We start from the raw sequence: 22,614 nt of genomic DNA, 5'->3' as shown, positions 1-22,614 counted from the left end.
GGAAAATAAAATCATCCATTATCCCACTGTCCAGTGAGAATCACTAGTAACATTTTTGTTTCTTTTCATTCTTTTTTTTCTATTTGTTTGCATTTTTAATATGGTTGATTATGTGGTATATGTATAAACTTACATTTCCCCTTCTTTTACCTGGTAATTATAAACACTTTCCTTTATTATTAAAAACATGTTCTAGGCACTTTTTTGGGGCGGGGGGCATGCTGCGTGGCTTGTGGGATCCAGGGATTGAACCTGGGCCGTTGGCAGTGGAAGTGCCAACTCCTAACCACTGGACCACCAGGGAATTCCCTATAGGCACTTTTCTTTTTTTTTTGGCTGTACCGGGTCTTCGTTGATGCATGTAGGCTTTCTCTAGTTGCTGCAAGTGGGGGCTACTCTTAGTTGCGGTGCGCAGACTTCTCATTGTGGTGGCTTCTCTGTTGTGGAGCACAGGATCTAGGCGTGGCGGGCTTCAGTAGTTGTGGCACGTGGGCTCAGTAGTTGTGGCTCATGGGCTGTAGAGTGCAGGCTCCATAGTTGTGGCGCATGGGCTTCGTTGCTCCACGGCATGTGGGATCTTCCCGGACTAGGGCTCGAACCCGTGTCCCCTGCCTTGGCAGGCAGATTCTTAACCACTGCGCCACCAGGGAAGTCCCCTATAAGGCACTTTTTAATGTCTTCATTACGTTCAGTTATTTTATATACAGAAATTCTTACTATGCATTTAATTTGTTTTCAAGTTTTTGCTATGATAATAGTGTTAAATGAATATTTTTGTGTCTAATGCTATGACCATATTTCAGATTATTTCCTCAAGGGTAGAATGACAGGATTAAAGAGCATAAACATCTTCAAGAAGGCTCTCCATCTATATTAACAGTGGTTTTTTTTGTTTGTTTTTTTGTGTTTTTTTTTGTGGTGCGTGGGCCTCCCACTGCTGTGGCCTCTCCCGTTGCGGTGCACAGGCTCCGGACGCACAGGCTCAGCGGCCATGGCTCACGGGCCCAGCCGCTCTGCGGCATGTGGGATCCTCCTGGACCGGGGCACGAACTCACGTCCCCTGCATTGGCAGGTGGACTCGCGACCACTGCGCCACCAGGGAAGCCCAACAGTTTTTTTTTTTAATGCATTTTTTTTCAACAAATGCAAATGATACTGTGTTCTCCCAAACACTGAGTACTATCATTTTTAATTTTTAAAACTTTTCTAATTTGATAGAGAAAATGTAGTTTATTATTTTAATTTTCTCAGTTCAATCAAACTTATGTATTAATAATATAATATTTCATTGCCAGTGTTTTCCCAGGTCTTTCCCATGCATCCACGGGTTTTTGTTTTTGTAGTCACATCGAACAATCTTATGGGATTTCCTTTTATTTTTAGAAAGGATTCATACAGAAAGACAAGTTAGTCTTGTTTTCCAAGATTGAAGGAAGTGGCATCAATAGAGTATTGCTTGTCCTTAACCTGTATGTCAAATGAGTTAGGAAAGGGGAAGCCTATATGCCACTGGCATAATGGTAACTGTGGTAGCATTGTTCACTTGAACTTCTGTCCAAGTATCTGGGTTCTGTTTTGTGATTTTTGTGGAGGGGGGGCTTAGAAGCATTTACTGCGTGCTCCTGATGAGGCTGAAGATAAGTAAGAATGACAACTACTCTGTGCTAAATTTGCTAACGTCATACTCCCACATGATCGCAGTAGTAGTGGCGGCCCTGAAGGATATTGAACTTGCTCAGTATCACAGAGCCACTACTTAGAGGCAGGAAGCTTTTTGGCATCTTGCCTCAGTTGTAAGGACTTGAAGAATTGAGTTCATATTTGAGTTTTCTTCGTTATCTGTTACTGACACTTAGCAGCAGATAATGTAGCAGTTAAATTGACATTAGGAAGTATCTCCTTGAAGCAGGCTTATTTGTAAGAATATGGAGAAAGAAAGCCTTTGTTGCTTGAACAAGAGTTACTGCATGCCCTATGATATTTCATCTCTTCAGTGCCTGGAGCTTTGAAGAGATCAGTCTCATAACATGAGATGCATCTTTGATTTTTTAGGAAGCTATAGTTGATGCTTTCAGAACTAACATGAACATGGTATAAGGGAGATTGAAATAAACAATCTTCAGTATTAAAAGCTTTTAAAATTATCAGCATGTGTTTAGTTGAACGAAACAATTTACTGACTGCTTCTATGAGCAAGGAAAGAAAAACCATTTAACTACCTTGGTGTCTGCCAAGAAAACTAAACTGATTTCAAAGCTTTGCACTGCACTGATAGCTAATGGCATTGAATACAAACGGTTGTTTTAATTAATACTTCTGGTCAATCCTTCGGCTTAGTCAGACTACAGATGTGAAACTGTAAAATGAGATATCATAAAATGAATGGTATTGCACAGTTCATGCCTCTCTTGAGCAAATATTTCATTTCTCCACCAGAAACTATTGCTTTGGAAACTCTTTTCATCTTGGACCTACACTTGTAATTTGTAGTTCTTCATTTAAATACACCCTTTTAGGGATTTACCATAAGCAAAGGAGGGAACCATAAGCAAAATGTCAGCATTTTAACTTTGACGTGTACATAGTTTTGAGATTAAATAACAAGTTGTGAAGTTGTGTGAAAGAATACAGCTGTACAAATAACATGGAGCCACATCTCAAGTGCTTGAAATAAATAAGATTGAGTCTAAAATGATTTAGGTAGTTAAAAAATTTTTTTAAGAATTGAAACTATAACCCTTGACAATTATGCCTATTTTTTTGACTGTTGACTTTTTTTTTCATCACATGTGTTGCCTCTATAATTAGGTTGCTGTAAGAAAGTTAGTACACATTTATCAAGCTGATGAAAGTTATGTAGAATAAATAATCTTTACATCGCTTTGCTGAAGATTGAAACAGTGACTGAACAGCGCTTGAAACAGTGCTGAAGATTGAAACAAGGTTTTGAGCTCCTTGGAAATAAAACAGTTGTCATTTAAGGTATTTGCATGAATGAGACAGACGACAGCATTGCCTCACATTTACTGTGATGGAATCCTATTATGGTTCTTCATTATATGTACTTTAATACCCCTTGAGCCAAAGGATAAATTCTGAGTGAAATAACCACTGAAAATTCTAGATATGGTTATGCTTTTAAGGGACTTGTTAGGCCTATTTCCCAGCACAAGTATTCTAAAGAGGTTCCAGTACATTCGTATATTTGTTGATATTAAAGGCCAGTGGAGTGGCAGGTACCGAGTCCCCAGTGCCTTGCATGGTGCTGGGCATTTAATTCATTCTCTTAGTATGTGTTTAGGGGAGAATCTGTTATGTGCCAGATACTGTTCTATAAACTGAGTATTCAGCAGGAAATTAAAAACAAAAGTTTCTGCCTTCATAGAACTTAAAGTTCTGGGGTAAGGAGTTCCAGGAACAAACATCGGTTTGTTTAATTTAGTTAACTTAGTTAAACATAGGAGGTTTAACTTCATTTGGTAAATAAATGTGCTTTAATTTCAAAATAGACTGAAAACATAATACAGTAATTTTAGCTCTCACTGCCTCTCCTCAGAGGAAATATTACAAAGCTAGATGATTTACTCAAGTTTACCTCAATGATCTCTTTTTTACAAATTCTCAAATTCTTTTTTTTCTGACATTTTTTATGGTATTGTAATACAGATCTCATGCTTACACTGTTGTAGATCAGGGTTTTCCAGGCTTTTGGATTTCACAGGTCAGTAATACATTTGAAATTCAGGAGAATTGATAAAGGATTGCCTGCTTTAATTTTGCCAAGTGAGGACACTAAAACCCAAAAACTATTGTCACCATCATTTCTTAAAAGAAAGAACATTTTAACATAAAAGAGTATGTAGGACATAATCTTAGAATAAAGAATAGTCCTCTACAATGAAGAAATAAAATGTTATGAAAAGCTCATTACATTGTCGTTATTTCTCATTTTGCCACAGACCTTTAGAAAATGTCAACAGAGAACAGTTATAACAAATTGTAATTTTGGTTTTCCTCTTGATGTTGCTAAGGGATTTTTCTGACACACTATTTCAAGAGATTGTGTGATTGGATTTTATCTTTTTTTTTAGAGGTAAATTTTATGTAATGGATTTATGTCTTGTGCCATATGAGGGACATTGTCTTGGAATGCACAGGGCAGCAGAGTACGATGTCACATCTAATCATGCCTGTACACTAACTAGCCTAGCTGTGTGATCTTGGGCAAATCATCCCTCATTTTTGGCTTTTGATTCTCCATCTTCATAGAGCAAGGATCATTTCTTAAATTTCTTCCGGTTCTGAAACTTGGATTCCATGTTGATACCTTTGTTAGCTAGTATCACACTTTGAAAAGTATGTGTCTAAAGATTAATAAAAATTTTTACTGTCTTTCTAAAAATTTGGACCAGGCTCCTGTTCACATTCCTTCAGCTGAGAGCATTTAATTGTTCATACATGATTAACAAAGAAGAGTAATTTCATGACTATGTACTTTAAAGATTTACCATAATTTTTTTGTAATGATATTAGCTACACATGGAGATTTGACTGTTTTCTAGCTTGGGCCTTTGGGAAATTCTTATAAAATCTGTTGGGATAGATAATGTTCAGAAATCTGGTCCATGTAAATAAGTGAATGGAATTATAAGTAATTTCATCTTGGAAACAAGAATATCTGAAAATATTAGATTATTTTAAATTACTTAAAATTTAAAAGGCAGCATTTTAGGAGAATTATTTTTTACTTTCTTTATGGATTTGAAGTTTTTGTTTTTGGTAGTGTCCATAGTTATTCTGGATGGTATGTATCCCTCAGTCCTCTTAAATGGGACTATTTCAGCACCTTGATTTTGTGGTATGCAAGCCTCAAAAACTCTTCTGCTCCTGCTTTTAAAACTTGTCTCAATCTAGTGCTTCATGTGACTCCAGCGTAGAATATAATGAAGCACCTGGTAAGTGCCTTGTGAATTGATCCACAATTGTAAACACCACTGGTTTCTTCATGCAGTTATTTACATAAAATTCTGGTGAATGATTTTTTTTGGCGGTATGCGGGCCTCTCACTGTTGTGGCCTCTCCCATTGCAGAGCACAGGCTCCGGACGCGCAGGCTCAGCGGCCATGGCTCACGGGGATCCTCCCAGACCGGGGCACGAACCCGTGTCCCCTGCATCGGCAGGCGGACTCCCAACCACTGCACCACCAGGGAAGCCCTGGTGAATGATTTTTAAGGACTATCTGAATGACAAATTAGATTAAGAAAAAAAGAAATTTTTTTTCGGCCGCAGCACGTAGCTTGCAGGATCTCAGTTCCCCAACCAAGGATTGAACCCAGGCCATGGCAGTGAAAGCCCAGAATCCTAACCACTAGGCCACCAGGGAATTCCCCAAGAAAACATTTTGAAAGTGGTTTTTGGTATTCTTCATAGACCTCTGACCTTGGTTTCGAAAAACTGCCATGAAGACACCTTGTTAAAATTGAATAGTTCTGAAATGAATCCTTTCAGAGGTCCTGGCTGAGTAAATTACTCTCCAGATAATTTTATAGAGTAAAAGGTACAAATCTTAATACAGTTTACTGAAATGTGACAAATGTATATAAATGTAACTCACATCCCAATCAAGATTTAGAACACTTCCATCATCCTAAAAAAATAACCTGGTGCCATTTTCCAGTTAGTCTCTTCTGCCACTGTGTAACCCTCCTGCCAGAAGCAGCCGCTGTTCTGATTTCTATTGCCATAGATAGTTTGGCCTGCTTTTAAACTTCATATAAATGGACTCAGTACATGCTCTCTTTGTGTAAGGCCTTTCAAACATTGGGGTGATGTTTTTGGGATTCATGTTGCTGTATGAAGCAGTCATTTTTTCCTTTTTGTTACTGATTAGTATTCCATTGTGTAAGTATACCACGGTTTGTTTATCCATTCTGCTATTGCTGTACATCTGATTCAGATTATGGCTATTATGGATAAAGCTTCTCTGAGCATTCTTATACAAATTTTGGTGGGGACATTTGCTTTCATTTCTCTTGGTAAATACCCCAAAGTGGAATTGCTGGTTTAACCTTATAGAAGATGACCAGTTTTCCAAAGTGGTTGTACCATTTTATGCTCTCACCAACAATGTATGAGAGTTCCAGTTGCTCTGTATCCTTGCCATCATTTAGTGTTGTCAGTCTTTTTAATTTTAGCCGTTCTAGTGGGTGTGAAGAGGTATCTCACTGTAGTTTAAATTTGGACTTTCATGATCCTTAAATGATATTGAGCACCTTTTCATGGGCTTTCTGGCCATTCATATATCTTTTGTGAAGTATCTGTTCAGTGTTTTACCCGTTTTATTTTTTAATTTTAATTTTGTCTCTTACTGAGTTGTATTCATTCTTTATATTTCAAATACAAGCGCTTTGTCAGTGTCTTAGGTTGGGTTCCCCAGAAAACAGACTCTGAGAAGATTTGCATGCAGGAAGTTTATTGGGGAGTGCTCTTGGGAGTAACACCTGTGAAAGAATGAGCAGAATTAAGCAGATGGAGAAGTTGAACTGTCGTTCAGTTGCCCTAGAGGCCTCAGATCAACCCACAGAAGGCTCTGAAGCTGGATGGCCCTTCTGAGATATTCTGAACTGAGACGAGGAGATGAGGCTTTGTACCTCCCTCCACATAGCACCAACTGGGCTAGTCATCGGATGTGGACTGCCCTGGGGCAGGGACTATAACTTGAGGCTAGCCAGTTCCCTTTGACCCAAGGGCAGTATCGCAGAGGGACTCAGCTGCAAGCCATCAGCAGGCAACAGCCCCAGCAGCTGGGGGAATAGGTGTCTCCAACCTGAAGGGGGCTGATGTGGGCAGCGTTACCACAGTTATATGTATTTCCATTACGGATGTAGGTACTGCGGGTATTCTCTTCCAGTATGCAGCTTGCCTATTCATTTTCTTAATGGATCAGCAAACATTTAAAATTCTGATGTTGAATTTTTTCTCTTAAAATAGTTTGTGTTTTTTGTGTCCCTGCTGAGAAATCTTTGCCAACCCTGTGATTGCCAAGATATTCTACATTATCTTCTAACAGCTTTTGCGTTTTAGGTTTTATATTTAGGTGTATAACCCATCAAGAATTAACTTTTGTGTATGATGTGAGTGTCTTAGGTTGGGTTCCCCAGGAAACAGACTCTGAGAAGATTTGCATGCAGGAAGTTTATTGGGGGGTGCTCTTGGGAGTAACACCTGTAACTGGGTTACAGGTGTAACTTGGGTTACTGGTAACCCAAGTAATTCTTGAGGGCAATTAGCTCTTTCTCTTTTTGGTACATACATCCCTTTCCTCTCTTCTCATCTTCCCTTAATTTGCAAATCTGGGGTATCTTTCATTTCCATTTCCCAGAGTAGAGCATAGTCAAAATGCTGACAGGACAATTTTCTTTCCTAGTCATTTATTCATCGGTTTGAATTGTGGAGTTCTGAAACCAAGGCCTTCAAATGAAATGGATGCTCAGTCCAGTTCAGTTTTACTCTCATTTTTGTCCTTCCTTAGCAGTAAAACTTGACATTCATGATTTTTTTTAAACAAAGGTGACTTTTATGAATTGTTTAGAGAGAATGATGAAAAGACTAATTACCGTGTCACCTTCTACACAGAATAGAGCTGTTTTTCCATCTTGTGTTCTCCATGCTCTGACAGTTTGTCTCAAATGAATGCTGTGATTAGCAGTACGTTGGTGAGTTTAGTAACTTGGAAAAGACAAAGACTCTTAGAATAGCTCAGTATTGAGCATTAAAATAGTAACACCAGCTGTCTGGTGTCATTTTTCCAATATGCTTCGGCCACTTTCTCCTATTGACTCCTCAATCTTCATAAGACATGTAGAAATATTATTTTACAGAAGGAAAGTTGAGGGACTTCCCTGGTGGCGCAGTGGTTAAGAATCTGCCTGTCAATGCAGAGGACACGAGTTCAAGCCCTGGTCCAGGGAGATCCCACATGCCATGGAGCAACTAAGCCCGTGCGCCACAACTACTGAGCCTGCGCTCTAGAACCAGCGAGCCACGACTACTGAGCCCACGTGCCACAACTACTGAAGCCTGCACGCCTAGAGCCCGTGCTCCCCGACAGGAGAAGCCACCGCAATGAGAAGCCCATGCACTGCAACCAAGAGTAGTCGCTGCTCACTGCAACTAGAGAAAGCCTGCGCACAGCAATGAAGACCCAACTCAGCCAAAAAATTAATTGACTAATTAATTAATTAAAAATAAGAAGAGTTGAGGTGCTAACTTGTTAACTAATTTGAACATGGAGTCAGTTCTGCCTCCCAAGCCAGTGCCCCAACCACTGGATGCATTCAGAACACTCTCAGTTTATAAGTAGTTAATGGCTATCCTGAATGTATGAAGGGGTGACCTGGCCTAGGTGCTAAGGGGATTTCTCTCTGGCTATAGGGCAAGTATTAGCTGGTGCTGGCATTGCAACTGTAGTTCCCCCATTTTCAGTAGATACACAATAGGTATAGATCCCTTCTTTGTTCCCAAACGAGGGGGTAATGTTTCAACCAGCCTTTCAGCTAAAAACCCATCTTCCTATAGAGGCAGTACTTGTACATATATATTCCCACAGCTTCACAGTTTTAAGTTCAGTATTATCAGAACTAAGAAACCATTGTTATTTTTACTAACCTCATAAAAGAAACTAAAACAGAAAAGTTAAGTCCATGATATACTATTAAATTATTAAAACTTTTTCCTAAGCAACATAAACGCCCGCTTGTAGGTTTGTTTTTGTTTTGTTTTGTTTTGTTTTTGGCTGCGTTGGGTCTTCGTTGCTGCGCACAGGCTTTCTCCAGTTGTGGCGAGCAGGGGGTACTCTTCGTTGTGGTGTGCGGACTTCTCATTGCGGTGTCGTCTCTTGTTGCGGAGCAGGGGCTCTAGGTGCGTGGGCCTCAGTAGTTGTGGCTCACGGGCTTAGTTGCTCCATGGCATGAGAGATCTTCCCGGACCAGGGCTAGAACTTGTGTCCCCTGCATTGGCAGGCGGATTCCCAACCACTGCGCCACCAGGGAAGTCCACCCTCCTGTAGTTTTAAAGATCATTTTTCATACTGTTAAGACTTCAAGAAGCCATATAGGGTACATCACCGCTTCAAGAAATTTTGAAACTTAATCTTTTATATCTTGTATGTCAGGATACTGTCTCTTAAAGAAATCTGAGTGAAAAGAAAAAACTGGGATTAAGTGGATTAAAACCATAGATCATTTATGGCATTGATTGTGATGATGGTTTCACAGATGTATACTTATTTCCAAACACATAAAGTTGTATGCATTAAATATCTATAGCTCTAGTATGTCAATCTTAGTCAAGCGTTTTTTAAAAAGCTATAGGACGTTTTAGCATCAAACTGAATACAGGGACTTCACTGGTGGTGCAGTGGTTAACAATCTGCCGGCCAATGCAGGGGACACGGGTTCAAGCCCTGGTCTGGGAAGATCCCACATGCCACGGAGCAACTAAGCCCATGCGCCACAACTACTGAGCCTGTGCTCTAGAGCCCGCGAGCCACAACTACTGAGCCTGCGTGCCACAACTACTGAAGCCCGTGCGCCTAGAGCCCATGCTTTGCAACAAGAGAAGCCACTGCAATGAGAAGCATGCACACCGCAACGAAGAGTAGCCCTCACTCGCTGCAAATAGATAAAGCCCGGGTGCAGCAACGAAGACCCAACGCAGCCAAAAATAAAATAAATAAATAAATAAAATAAATTTAACCTGAATACGTTTTTTCATTGTATGAATAATACATATTCATTGCAGATAAATTAAAAATGTGTTGTAGGGACTTCCCTGGTGGCACAGTGGTTAAGAATCCGCCTGCCAATGCAGAGGACATGGGTTCGAGCCCTGGTCCGGGAAGATCCCACATGCCACGGAGCAACTAAGCCCGTGTGCCACAACTACTGAGCCTGTGCTCTAGAGCCCGCGAGCCACAACTACTGAGCCCGCGTGCTGCAACTACTGAAGCCCACACGCCTAGAGCCCATGCTCTGCAACAAGAGAAGCCACCACAATGAGAAGCCCGCACACTGTAACAAAGAGTAGCCCCCACTTGCTGCAACTAGAGAAAGCCTGCATGCAGCAACCAAGACCCAACACAGCAGAAAAATAATAAATTTAAAAATAAAATTTAAAAAATGTGTTGTAAATTATATATTACACATTATGTTTATAATCTATAAAGTAAAAAAATTTTTAATGTGTAATTTATACTTGTTCTACTTGTATGTATACCTTTCCGGAAGAATTACGAGATTATCAGTGCATATTGTTGGCCACCAGCTTTTTCCTCATAACAGTACATCATGACTTTCTATATCCATGAATAGACCTGTATGATCATTTTTTTTTTTTTGTGGTACGCGGGCCTCTCACTGTTGTGGCCTCTCCCGCTGTGGAGCACAGGCTCCGGACGCACAGGCTCAGCGGCCATGGCTCACGGGCCCAGCCGCTCCGCGGCATGTGGGATCCTCCCGGACCGGGGCACGAACCCGTGTCCCCTGCATCGGCAGGCGGACTCTCAACCACTGTGCCACCAGGGAAGCCCTGTATCATAATTTTTAATTGCTGAGTCTTGTGCTATTGTGATGAAGTATTAAAGTTTATTAGCTAGTCTCCTTTCTTGGACATTCAGGTTATTTTCAGGTTTGCATTCTTAATATGTGCAGTGGTCATCTTTGCATAGTTCTTTCTTTCTTAGGATAAATTTCTAGAAGTGAGATTGCCGGATCAAAGAATTCACATTTTTGAGGCTTTAAATCTAAATTGCCAAACTGGGGTCCAGGTAGGTTGCAGCAATTCACATTTCTTCCAGTGTTAGACAAGTATGCTCATTTCTCCCTATCGTGGGTAGTAGACAAGTTTTCCCACATCATTGCCAATCTGGGAAACTTAAAAATGGCATCTCCTTGTTTTAATTGGCTTTATTATTCATGAAGCTGATGCTTTTTCATGTTCAGTGGCCATTGTAGATTTTGGCCTCACAGATAAGCAGCTCACAGTCTTCACTGCAGGTACTTCAGAAACTTTACCCCGTTCATTCATCAATCTTTTCAACAGCTTATGTTTTCTTTCCAGGAGCGACTAAAGCTGGTGACTGTTTTGGGCGCTGGCCTTCTCTGTGGAACTGCCCTTGCTGTCATCGTGCCTGAAGGAGTACATGCACTTTATGAAGATTTTCTTGAGGGTGAGAAAGAGAGAGAGGCCTTTGAGATACGTTATTGACGTGGAGGGCTGAAAGGAGAAGCTTAGTGGTATTTTTTTCTGAACACAGTTCATGTTTGCCATAGAATATATGCCAAAACATATCTTTTGACGTCTTTGACAATAAACACATCAATAGCAGTTTGTGATTGAATGCCTCAATCCATGAATACCACTTAAGATTTATTTGCAATAATGCATGAATTCCGGGCTTTGTAAGTATGACAGTTATTTTTTAATGTCCATGCAAAAACTTCCAAGATCCTACATGATAATAGTTGTATGTTTAGTGTTTTTTAATTGAAAAAAATACATAGATAAACACATTTGGATTCAAGGACCCTTTGTAGTAAACTTTTTAGTGAGGACCTCTGTAGTAAAGGATAACTAAAAAATTAAAGAGACCTTTCCTGACAAGCAGAGAACAGTATAGCTGTATAAGAGAAAATGCTGAGCAGTGTCAGCTTGGTTCACTCGTCTGCTAAATGATTTGGTCCTTCACACCAGCTGGAAGGCATACTTGATTCAAATTTGTGATTCAGCAAAATCAGCTTCCTACTTGTCATGAAACTTCACAGATATCTGTGAAGAACTGAAACCACAAATGTTAAATTGGTGAACTGAATCTTCAAATGCCAAGAGTCTGCTGGACTTTAAGAATAGTATAAAGAGGTAAACACCTTCCAAATTTCTTACTAGTTACAGTGTAATAAATAGTCTTTCAGGTCTCAGTAGAGGAAAAGAACTGTGTCTTTTATCCAGATTGATGATGCTCTTATGCCTAGGGTATGAATATGGGCATAATGGTAAAGAGTGAGGATTGTGGAGGCTTTATTGCAAAATAGGACAGAAGCTGAGGATTGGTCAGCCTTAGGGGGCAAAAGATAATAAATCAGGAGCCTTAGAGCAGTGGTTTTCACCCTTTTTTGATCATATATTCTGTTGGGAAAAAAGATATACATGTGCTATTGTACTGATTTACTCTGTACATTATAAAACACACTCCTTAAATAGAAAATTTTGGAATATGAGATTTAAAGTCCTTTCATATTCTAGTGGATCATCTTGAATTTTTCTGGATGTGATCATTACTATCCTGATATCCTAGGAAACATTCAGACTATGATTAAATAGACAATTAAAATTTGTTTTGCTTGTCTTTGTGCTAAAAATTATGGGTGGCAGTTATTTCCTAAACTTGTCTGATAATAAAAGTTCCTTGAGGGAGGGGTGCATTTAAAAAATGTATTTTCCTGGCCCCCAACCTAGACTACTGAATCAGAATTTCCAGGGAAGGGACCTGGGAATGTCTAATTTTAACAAGTTGTCAAATGATTCTTATTAGACAAGTTTGGGAAACACTGGGGTAGAGGAAAGAACTGCTTCAGGTTTAGTTTTTGTTTGTTTGTTTTTTAATAACAGTTTATGAGATAATTTACATACCATATTTCAGGTATAGTTTTAAAGTTAAATGTAGCTACTATGTGTTGGGTTGCTTTCCTTTATTTTAATAGTTTTCCTGGTTTTGTCCTAAAATAATTTTATGGATTCATTTGAAAATGGATGTGCTGTATAAACCTGTTTTTTCAAAAATAAACATTCTGGTCTCTTTAACCTTTTCACCAAAGATTATTCTCCTGCCCTAAGCCATCATTAAAAAATCTTTTAAGGGACTTCCCTGGCGGTCCAGTGGTTAAGACTCCGTGCTTTCACTGCAGGGGTTGTGGGTTTGATCCCTGGCTGGGGAACTAAGATCCCACAAGCCGCCCAGCCTTGCCAAAAAAAAAAAGAAAAAAAGAAACTTTAAAAATTATTTTCATTTATATAATTTACATTCATTCTTTTTGGCGTGAATGACTGCATTTTGCCAAATGCATAAAGTCAAAATGCAGAACAGTCCCATCACCCTCATCCCCTTTTGTAGTCAGACCTTTCCCCCAACCTTGGGCAACCTCTGATCTCTTCTCTCTCTATATAGTTTTGCCTTTTCTGAATGTCATATACATGTAATCTTGTAGCCTTTGGGTCTGACTTCTTTCAGTTAGCATAATGAGGTTGAGAGTCATCATGTTGTTCTGTGTATCAACGGTTTGTACCTTTTTATTTTATTTATTTATTTATTTATTTATTTATTTATTTTTGCGGTATGTGGGCCTCTCACTGTTGTGGCCTCTCCCGTTGCGGAGCACAGGCTCCGGGCACACAGGCTCAACGGCCATGGCTCATGGGCCAAGCCGCTCCGCGGCATGTGGGATCCTCCCAGACCGGGGCACGAACCCGTGTCCCCGGCATCGGCAGGCGGACTCTCAACCATTGCGCCACCAGGGAAGCCCTGTACTTTTTTATTTCTTAGTAGTGTGCCATTGTTTGGATGAACCATAGTTTGTTTATTCTTTAACCAGTTGATAGACATATGGGTTGTTTCCAGTGTTGGTGATTATCAGTAAAGTCACTATAAACATTAGTGTACAGGTCTTTGTGCAAACATGAATTTTTATTTCTTTCGACAGGTGGAATTGCGGGTTATATGGTAAGTGTGTGTTTACCTTCATAAGAAATTGCCAAACTTGTTTCCAAAGTGCCTGTACCATTTTGTATTCCCCTCAGTAATGTGTGAGAGTTCCAGTTGATTTCCTTCCCAACACTTGATATTGTCTATTTTGTTTTACTTTTTTATTTTAGTCACTCTAATAGGTGGGTAGTGGTATCTGAATGTGGTTTTTTTGTTTGTTTTTTAATTAATTTCTTTTTGGCTGCATTGGGTCTTCGTTGCTGCACGCGGACTTTCTCTAGTTGCAGTGAGCGGGGGCTACTCTTCGTTGCGGTGAGCAGGCTTCTCATTGCGGTGGCTTCTCTTGTTGTGGAGCACGGGCTCTAGGGCGTGCAGCCTTCAGTAGTTGTGGCACGTGGGCTCAGTAGTTGTGGCTCGCAGGCTCTAGAACGCAGGCTCAGTAGCTGTGGCACACGGGCTTAGTTGCTACGCGGCATGTGGGATCCTCCCGGACCAGGGCTCGAACCCGTGTCCCCCGCATTGGCAGGCGGATTCTTAACCACTGCGCCACCAGGAAGTCCCCTCAATGTGGTTTTGATTTGCAATTTCCTAATGGCAAATGATGTTGAACATCTTTTCATTAGTCACTCTATTAGGTGGATAGTGGTATCTCAATGTGGTTTTAATTTGCAATTTCCTAATGGCAAATGACGTTGAACATCTTTTCATGTGCTTGATTACCATTGCTGTATCTTCTTTGATGGTATCCAATCATTTGTCCATATTTTAAATTGAGTTTTCTTATTACTGAGTTTGGAGAGTTCTTCATATATTCTGGATACAAGTCCTTTACTGAGATATGTGATTTGCAAATATTTTCTCCTAGTCTGTGGCTTCATTCTCTTAACAGTATCTTTCACAGAGTAGTTTTTAATTTTGATGAAGTGGATTTATCAGTTCTTTCTTTCATGAATTGTGCTTTTGGTGTGATATTTAAAAACCTTTTGCTAAACCCAAGTTCACAAAGATTTTCTCTTTTGTTTTCCTCTAGAAGTTTTATAATTTTAGGTTTTATACTTAGGTCTATGATCCATTTTGAGTTAATTTTGAACACAATGTAAAGGTTCATTTTTTAAAAATAAATTTATTTATTTATTTATATTTTTTATTTTTGGCTGCATTGGGTCTTTGTTGCTGCACGCGGGCTTTCTCTAGTTGTGTGAGCAAGGGCTACTCTGTTGCGGTGCACGGGCTTCTCATTGAGGTGGCTTCTCTTATTGAGGAGCATGGGCTCTAGGTGCACGGGCTTCAGCAGTTGTGGCTCGTGAGCTCTAGAGCGCACAGGCTCAGTAGTTGTGGCGCACAGGCTTAGTTGCTCTGTGGCATGTGGGATCTTCCTGGGCCAGGGCTCAAACCCGTGTCCCCTGCATTGGCAGGCAGATTCTTAACTACTGCGCCACCAGGGAAGTCCTTCATTTTTTGCATATGGATGGATGTCCAATAGTTCCAACACTATTGGTTGAAAAGACTATCTCTATTGAATTGTCTTTGCACCTTTGTCAAAAATCAATTGACCATGTTTGTGTTGGTCTATTTCTGGATTCTCTGTTCTGTTCCATTGATCTATTTGTCTATCCTTTGCCAATACTACATTTGTCTTGATGACTATATCTTTATAGCAGATTTTGAAATTAGATTGTGAAGTCCTTCTAACTTTGTTCTTATTTTTCAAATTTGTTCTGGTTAAACTAGTTCCTTTGCCTTTCTATAAAAATTTAGAGTCAGCTTGTCAGTATCTTCAAAAAAAATCATGCTGGGATCCTGATTGATATCGAATTGAGTTTATAGATTAATTTGGGGAGAATTGACATTTTAAGAATATTGTGCCTTCCAATCCATGAACACAATATATCTCTCCATTTATTTAGGTCTTCTTTGATTTCTTTCATCAGTATTGTAGTTTTTAACATACAGATCTGAAAATATTTTGTTAGATTTATACCTAAATATTTCATATTTTTGTGCAATTGTAAATGTTACTTTAAAAATATCAATTTCCGATATTCTAATATTTAGAAATTTGATAAGCTCCATGTAACTTGAGCTGCTGTCAGGGCAAAGTGGCAGGAGAAAAGAGATAACAGAATAACCTGTTTTCCCCCCATACTCTTCAGACCAGTGGGGCCCTTTTCCTAGATACTGTGGCCAGAAAGATGGTGTATTTCTTGGAGTTTTAACTGCTGTTGTTACTGCCATGAAGTTCTGCAGCTGGGGCTGCCTTCAAGGCAGGGCTGCAAAAGAAAAGAGAGGGAGGGTAAAAGGAAAAAAAAGGGGGAGGGCTTCCCTCCACACCAACACCTCTCAGCAGTCCCTCTTCCTGGTCCTCTGCTGGAAGGGTAGGGTTTCCTTTGAAGTTTTTGCTGCCCTCTCTCCTCTTGCTATTGTTTACTCTTTATAGTCTTCAGGTAGTTGTATTTTGTGTGTTTTGTCCAGAGTTTTTGTCGTGATCAGTGTGTGGTTGAGACTATAGTGGGTTTACTCCACCTTGGCCAGCACCAGAAGTCCCCATCATTCTTTTTAAAAAGTAAAATGTTAATATTCCACTTTATTAAATTTTGAGGTAGCTCGACCGTGATGTTAGTTTTAAACTAAGCTATCTCCAAATTTTCCTCATCTCTCTCTATACTGATAAGTCACATCACTTTAGTTTCTGCTACTTTATCTTTTTCTCCCTCCACCCTTTTCCACTCTTTCTTTATTGTACATCAAACCAACTTTTCTCCAAACTTTGAAAAAGGAGGTTATTTACATGTAACTACAGCCTATGGTTCAGTTCTTCTGTGAACCTTATAATTATGATAATTAACATATTTTTTCAGAGCTCAGTGTACCATGTTAACTAAGTGCTCTGACACTTTAATAAGCATTATTAAATAGGAATTAATGTAAAAAGGAACCTCTCACATACTCTTCTGTATTTATAGCTCTAAAATCACTGGCCTAGATGATTATCAGCGTTCATGTGAGAAAACCATCTTTCTATAGAAACAGAAGTTTTGAGAACATAGTTTATTGAGTACTGCAGTGCTTGTTTACTGTGGAGCTAATGTTTGAAACTACCATAATTCTTTGGAACATGAGAATTGATATGTTTAGGAAGGCAGACTGTTGGTCAAAGACCTAAATATAAATGTTATGTGCTCATAACTGGATGAGCATTGAAACTGTTGTGGTCAGAAATGGTTCAGTATAGATTATCCCACATATTTCTCCAAGAATGCCATGTGTCAGATTCTTTAGAGAGATACAGTGAACATTTTATGGCTTTCTCTGTCATTTTGCTCTACATTTAAAGTAGAGGGTTAAATCTGCTATTATATTTAATTAACTTTTATCCTATCATTCATTAATAAAAATGGAGCTCTTTAAGGCTCTTGTTATACTTTACTTTCAGGATTCTGAAACATGGATGATCCTGGACTAATACAACCTATCTCATCTACCTCTTATTCTGTCTGCTAAAATGTCTAGTCTCTGCTTTTTCCTTGCCCCTTCCTCTCCCTTCCCCCCCAGCATTGTTTTATTGTTCAGTATTGTATCTGACCAGATAATCAGGCCAACTATTTCATATAAGATGTTTAAAAATAAATCTCCCAAATTAATTCCATTTAATGTGCAACTGTGTTCCTAAACATTCAGTGGGCACTTAACCACATACCAGGTATTGAGTGAATATATTGCCTGATCATCACAGCAGCCCTCTGAGGTGGATACTATTTTGTAGATGAGGCTTTTGAGCCACAAAGAGGTTAAATAATTTGCCCCAGGAACTCAGCCAGTAAGCATCAGGACCAGGATTTGAACACAGTCTGTCTTACTCTGAAGACTACAGGTTTTTTTTTTTTTTTTTTAACATCTTTTTTGGAGTATAATTGCTTTACAGTGGTGTGTTAGTTTCTGTGAAGCCTACACTTTTAATGACACTCTGCTACATAGTGAACTTTGTAAGGAATTTCACATTACCAAAACACTGTTTATCTGCTAAAGAAATCTAAGTTTCCTACCTTGTAATGAGATTCTTGTCTTTCAGAAACATGTAGTATTTTGATAAAAGATTCACTAACATCCCTTTAAAACGTCAGCTTTATACATTTGACTATGGTCAGTTTTCTGTTTTACATCAGAAACAGAATGCATCATTATTAAGAGCTACACCACCCTATTACTGAAAACACGTCAAGTGTAAAGAACTATCTGTCTTTGCCAGAAAAAGAAAAATACATAGTAAAAATCTGTGAAGGTTGTAAGGTGTGAGTAGAAGTTAAGAAATTTAAAACAACCAGTAAAGGCCCAAAATGTAAAAATCAAAACTGGGGATCACCTCAAAAAAAAAACCAACAAAAAAACCAAATTACCTGAAGGTTTGATTCTTAGAATGCTTTGTCCTTTGTACATGTTAATCTGAAGAAGGAGTTCCAACAAATCTGTTCAAAGGGTAAATTGATTCTATTATATTTAATTTAACGTATGTGTCTGTGTCATAGAAAGGCTACATACTATACTGATGGAACTTACTGGAAGGATTCCTATATGAATATCTAGGGAAAGAATTAAGCCCATAATGATTTGCTGAACACTCTGTTAGTGGCATGAGAAATATATGTCTGATGAGCAATATCCAATGATAATAATGGGTTTATATACTCTGCAGTGGGAAATGTGATGTGGAACATGTCTCAGCTAATGAATTACCAACCAGTGCCCTGAGTAAGACAGACACAATGATAACAACCTGAAACTTCTTTCTAGAATGAGTAACACATGTCCACAACATAATGTATTTTAATTAAATAGCTTGGTTTTAAAAAATTTTTTATTTTATTGAAGTATAGTTGATTTACAATGTGATGTTAATTTCTGCTGTGTGGCAAAGTGATTTAGTTATACATATATATACATTCTTTTCCATATTCTTTTCCATTATAGTTTATTATAGGATACTGAATGTAGTTCCCGGTGCTGTACAGTAGGACCTTGTTGTTTATCCATTCTATATATAATAGTTTGCATCTGCTAATCCCAAACTCCCAATCCATCCCTTGCCCACCCCCCTCTCCCTTGGCAACCACAAGTCTGTTCTCTATGTCTGTGAGTCTGTTTCTGTTTCGTAGATAAGTTCATTTGTGTCATATTTTAGATTCCACATGTAAGTGATATCATATGGTATTGATATTTGTCTTTCTCTTTCTGACTCACTTCACTTAGTATGATACTCTCTAGGTCATCCATGTTGCTACAAATGGCATTATTTCATTCTTTTTTATGGCTGAGTAGTATTCCATTGTATATATACACTACATCTTCTTTATCCATTCATCTGTTGATGGACATGTCGGTTGTTTCCATGTCTTGGCTATTGTAAGTAGTAAATAGCTGGGTTTTGAGATCTCAGTTTTTGCTAGGTTGAGTTTCATGTCCTAGAGTAGAAGGAAGGACGGATGTGTTAATACTGAATATCTGGATCCCATTACTAATCTGTTTATGTACTAATAAAATCATGGGATTATCACTCACTTTAAAAAGTTTTTTTTGTTTTGTTTTGGCTAATGCTTGCAAATAAAACCAGTAATGCCTACCATTCATTGTATATAATCCAGTAAATATTTCATGTTTTTATATAAAGTTAAATTCCACTTAAGTATAAGTATTCAGGTCTTTTATGGAAAGCTTCAATCAACAGCACACTTATTTCAAGCCATATATATATGTATGTGAACATATATATATATATATAAAATAATGTTGCTGACATTTTACTTATTTGCCACAATTTTACATAAAATTAGGTGTTAACGCCTTCAAAATGGGAACGTCAGGAAATTATGTACTTGTATCAGTGAATGCTCAAAAAGTGTTGGAGCTCTTTCTTTAATTTACCTCCAGAGTATGCAGCACACTTAGATGAGAATCATCAGTGGCAGCAGAATTTTCCTTGAAAGTAGTTTAGGTTTGGTGAAATATACAACTTATTCAATGCCAGTCTGTTTGATAAGATAGGTGACCTGTTTATTCAATATTATTTTAGATCAAAAGCTGGTGATTCTAGAAAGTATGACAGTTTCATTGTGATTTGTGAACTTGACTCTGAATGCCGTACCAAGAGTTCCAAAATTATTTAGATAAAGAAAGCATTGTTAGGATAAGATATAGAAGGATCTTATACTCATCTAAATTTAAAAATTCTGATATAGTTATACCTTATAAAGGGAAATAATTTTGGCCACCCTTTGAAAGTTGTAATTAGGCTTGACATTTAGTTTCAGAACTATGGACACCCGAAAAGTAATTATCTTTAAAAATTATTATGCAACTGTTCACAAATAATATTATGATTAACACCCTTTAATAAGATGTTAACCCACCTTTGCACCTAAGCTCGCTTTAGCATAACCTTTCACCTAATTTAGCATGTACATCTGTTACCTGTTAAGTCTGGATTTATAAAGAAGCATGTGCATAATTATCTTAAAACATACAACTAGGGCTTCCCTGGTGGCGCAGTGGTTGAGAGTCCACCTGCCGATGCAGGGGAGACGGATTCGTGCCCCGGTCCGGGAAGATCCCACATGCCGCGGAGCAGCTGGGCCCATGAGCCATGGCTGCTGAGCCTGCGCGTCTGGAGCCTGTGCTCCGCAATGGGAAAGGCCACAACAGTGAGAGGCCCGCGTACCGCAAAAAAAAAACCCCAAAACAAAAGACATACAACTAAAAGATTGTATTTTATTTCCATTAAAGAAAATCTTTTTGCTTAGGAAGTAATTAATTGCGTAACTTTTGAGATGAAATGCCACATTAAAAAAATACAGAAGTGGGCTTCCCTGGTGGCGCAGTGGTTGAGAGTCCGCCTGCCGATGCAGGGGACACGGGTTCGTGCCCCAGTCCGGGAAGATCCCACATACCGCGGAGCGGCTGGGCCCGTGAGCCATGGCTGCTGAGCCTGCGTGTCCGGAGCCTGTGCTCCGCAGCGGGAGAGACCACAACAGTGAGAGGCCCGCGTACCGCAAAAAAAAAAAAAAAAAAAAAAAAAAATACAGAAGTGAAGGCCATTTTTTTGCCTTCAACATCAATTTGTTGAGTATCTACTCAATTTATGGCCTTATGTTGATTGTTATCCGTTCATAGATACACAGTATAGCCCCTGCCTTCAAGAATTCACAGCTGATGGAAAATGAATAAATTAACAGTCAGTGACAGCAGGGGTTGGCAAACTTTTTCTGTAAAGGGCCAGATAGTAAATATTTTAGGCTTTGGGGGCCATATGGTTTCTGTTGCAGTTACTCAACTCTGCTGTCATAGCATGAAAACAACCACAGACAATCCATGAACAAATGAGCATGGCTGTGTTCCAGTGCAAATTTTATTTACAGAGCTAGGCATGAGCCTTTGTCCTGCAGTTTGCTGCTGTCTGAATTATGGTATAGTGATATAAAATCTGTGGTAGACACGTACTACTGTGCTGTGTATACATGACTAGAGGAGGACACAGAAAACCTCAAGGAGGAAGGGACTTAGGAGCTGAGTCCTGAAAGACAAGGTGTTATCCAGGAGAAGCAGCATGGAAGGCCCATGGATTCATTAACTCCTGCAGAGTCTAAGCAAAGGCAGAGACAGGAGCCCATTTTGTTAAATATTTAGTGGGTACCTTATGAAAAGATAATCATTCAAATCCTTTCCAATAGCATCTTTCTACATAGTGTTGAAAATTGTAGTTACCAAAATTCTATGACTGACTTCACATATGTAGTTTCTTTACACCCATAAATATGAAGAATTGGTTTTGTATATTAAAACAGAAGCATACCAAAAATTGCCTTGTCTTTAGAGAAAGTCAGGTGTTTTACTTCGTTTATTTATTTTACATTCTTGAGGGCATGCTAAGCTATTCTCCCAGCGCACAAAGACCTACTTGAAAAGTAATGAGTTCTGCCATCTCAGTATTGGTCATCAGGGTACTGCATTTTGAGTTTATTAATTTTTTATTGAAATATCGCATACAAAAAAGTATATGTCATACACACAAGAAAGTACACATATTGGCAGTATATAGCTCAATGATTTTTCACAAACTGAGCACCCTCCTTTTACCATGAAGCTACATTTTAATTGTCCAACACTACTGATCACAATTCTTAGACTGCTTCTCTCATAAACTTAATTATTTTTCATCTCTGAGCTTTCAGTAAGTTCTCTGGCTTAAAATCCTTACTGCTAACAGTAATTTTGCTTGCATGAAGGACAGGGTAGGCACATTCTGTCTGCCCACCTTTTCCTCCTAGACCTGTCTAGCGTTCAGTTCTCTTTAATTGATCACTGCAGCATAGGCTTCTGATTTCCAGGAAATACCTTTTATTCCAAAATCATCCATTTCTTCCTCTGAAAGTCTCTCTTTACCTCTAGCAGTGCTTCCAAACTGAAGGTAGCAACTCTGGATCTTGAAATAAATTTAGTAAGTTGGACTTGTGACTGGCACTTAAGAAGAGCACAAAGGAGGGACAAGACAGATGAAGAAATAGAATAGTGCATTGTAACCATTGTAAGGATAAGTATTATTTTTTGCAACTTTTTATTTAGTTTTTCATCTATGTGTATGTTTACCAGATCATGATGTAAAATTTATTTTTTACTAGGGATCATGTCCTTAAAAGTTTAAAAAACATTGTCATGAGTCTCATGTCAGCAATTTCAAAAACTGCTTAACATTAGCACCATTAACATTAACTGCTCAAGAGGGAAGGGATATGGGAACAGATGTATATGTATGACTGATTCACTTTGTTATAAAGCAGAAACTAATAAAAAAAGTTCCCCCCCAAAAAAA

General features: G+C 38.8%; 1 protein-coding gene across 2 annotated transcripts in view; it reads left to right on the top strand.

Annotated features, from left to right (window-relative positions):
- Positions 1-22,614, top strand: part of SLC39A9 (solute carrier family 39 member 9) — a 51,147-nt gene that overhangs the window by 10,458 nt on the left and 18,075 nt on the right. The window contains exon 2 of one of the 2 annotated variants that reach the window (XM_060095934.1): positions 11,120-11,228. The exons of the other annotated variant lie outside the window; for it this stretch is intronic. Coding sequence (XP_059951917.1) covers positions 11,120-11,228 — 109 coding nt within the window. The remainder of the gene's footprint in view (positions 1-11,119; positions 11,229-22,614) is intronic. 2 annotated transcript variants of the gene reach the window in all.

Source organism: Mesoplodon densirostris, chromosome 4 (genome assembly GCF_025265405.1).
Source record: "Mesoplodon densirostris isolate mMesDen1 chromosome 4, mMesDen1 primary haplotype, whole genome shotgun sequence".
Taxonomy (NCBI): Eukaryota; Metazoa; Chordata; class Mammalia; order Artiodactyla; family Ziphiidae; genus Mesoplodon; species Mesoplodon densirostris.
This window is presented reverse-complemented; position numbering and strand designations above follow the sequence as displayed.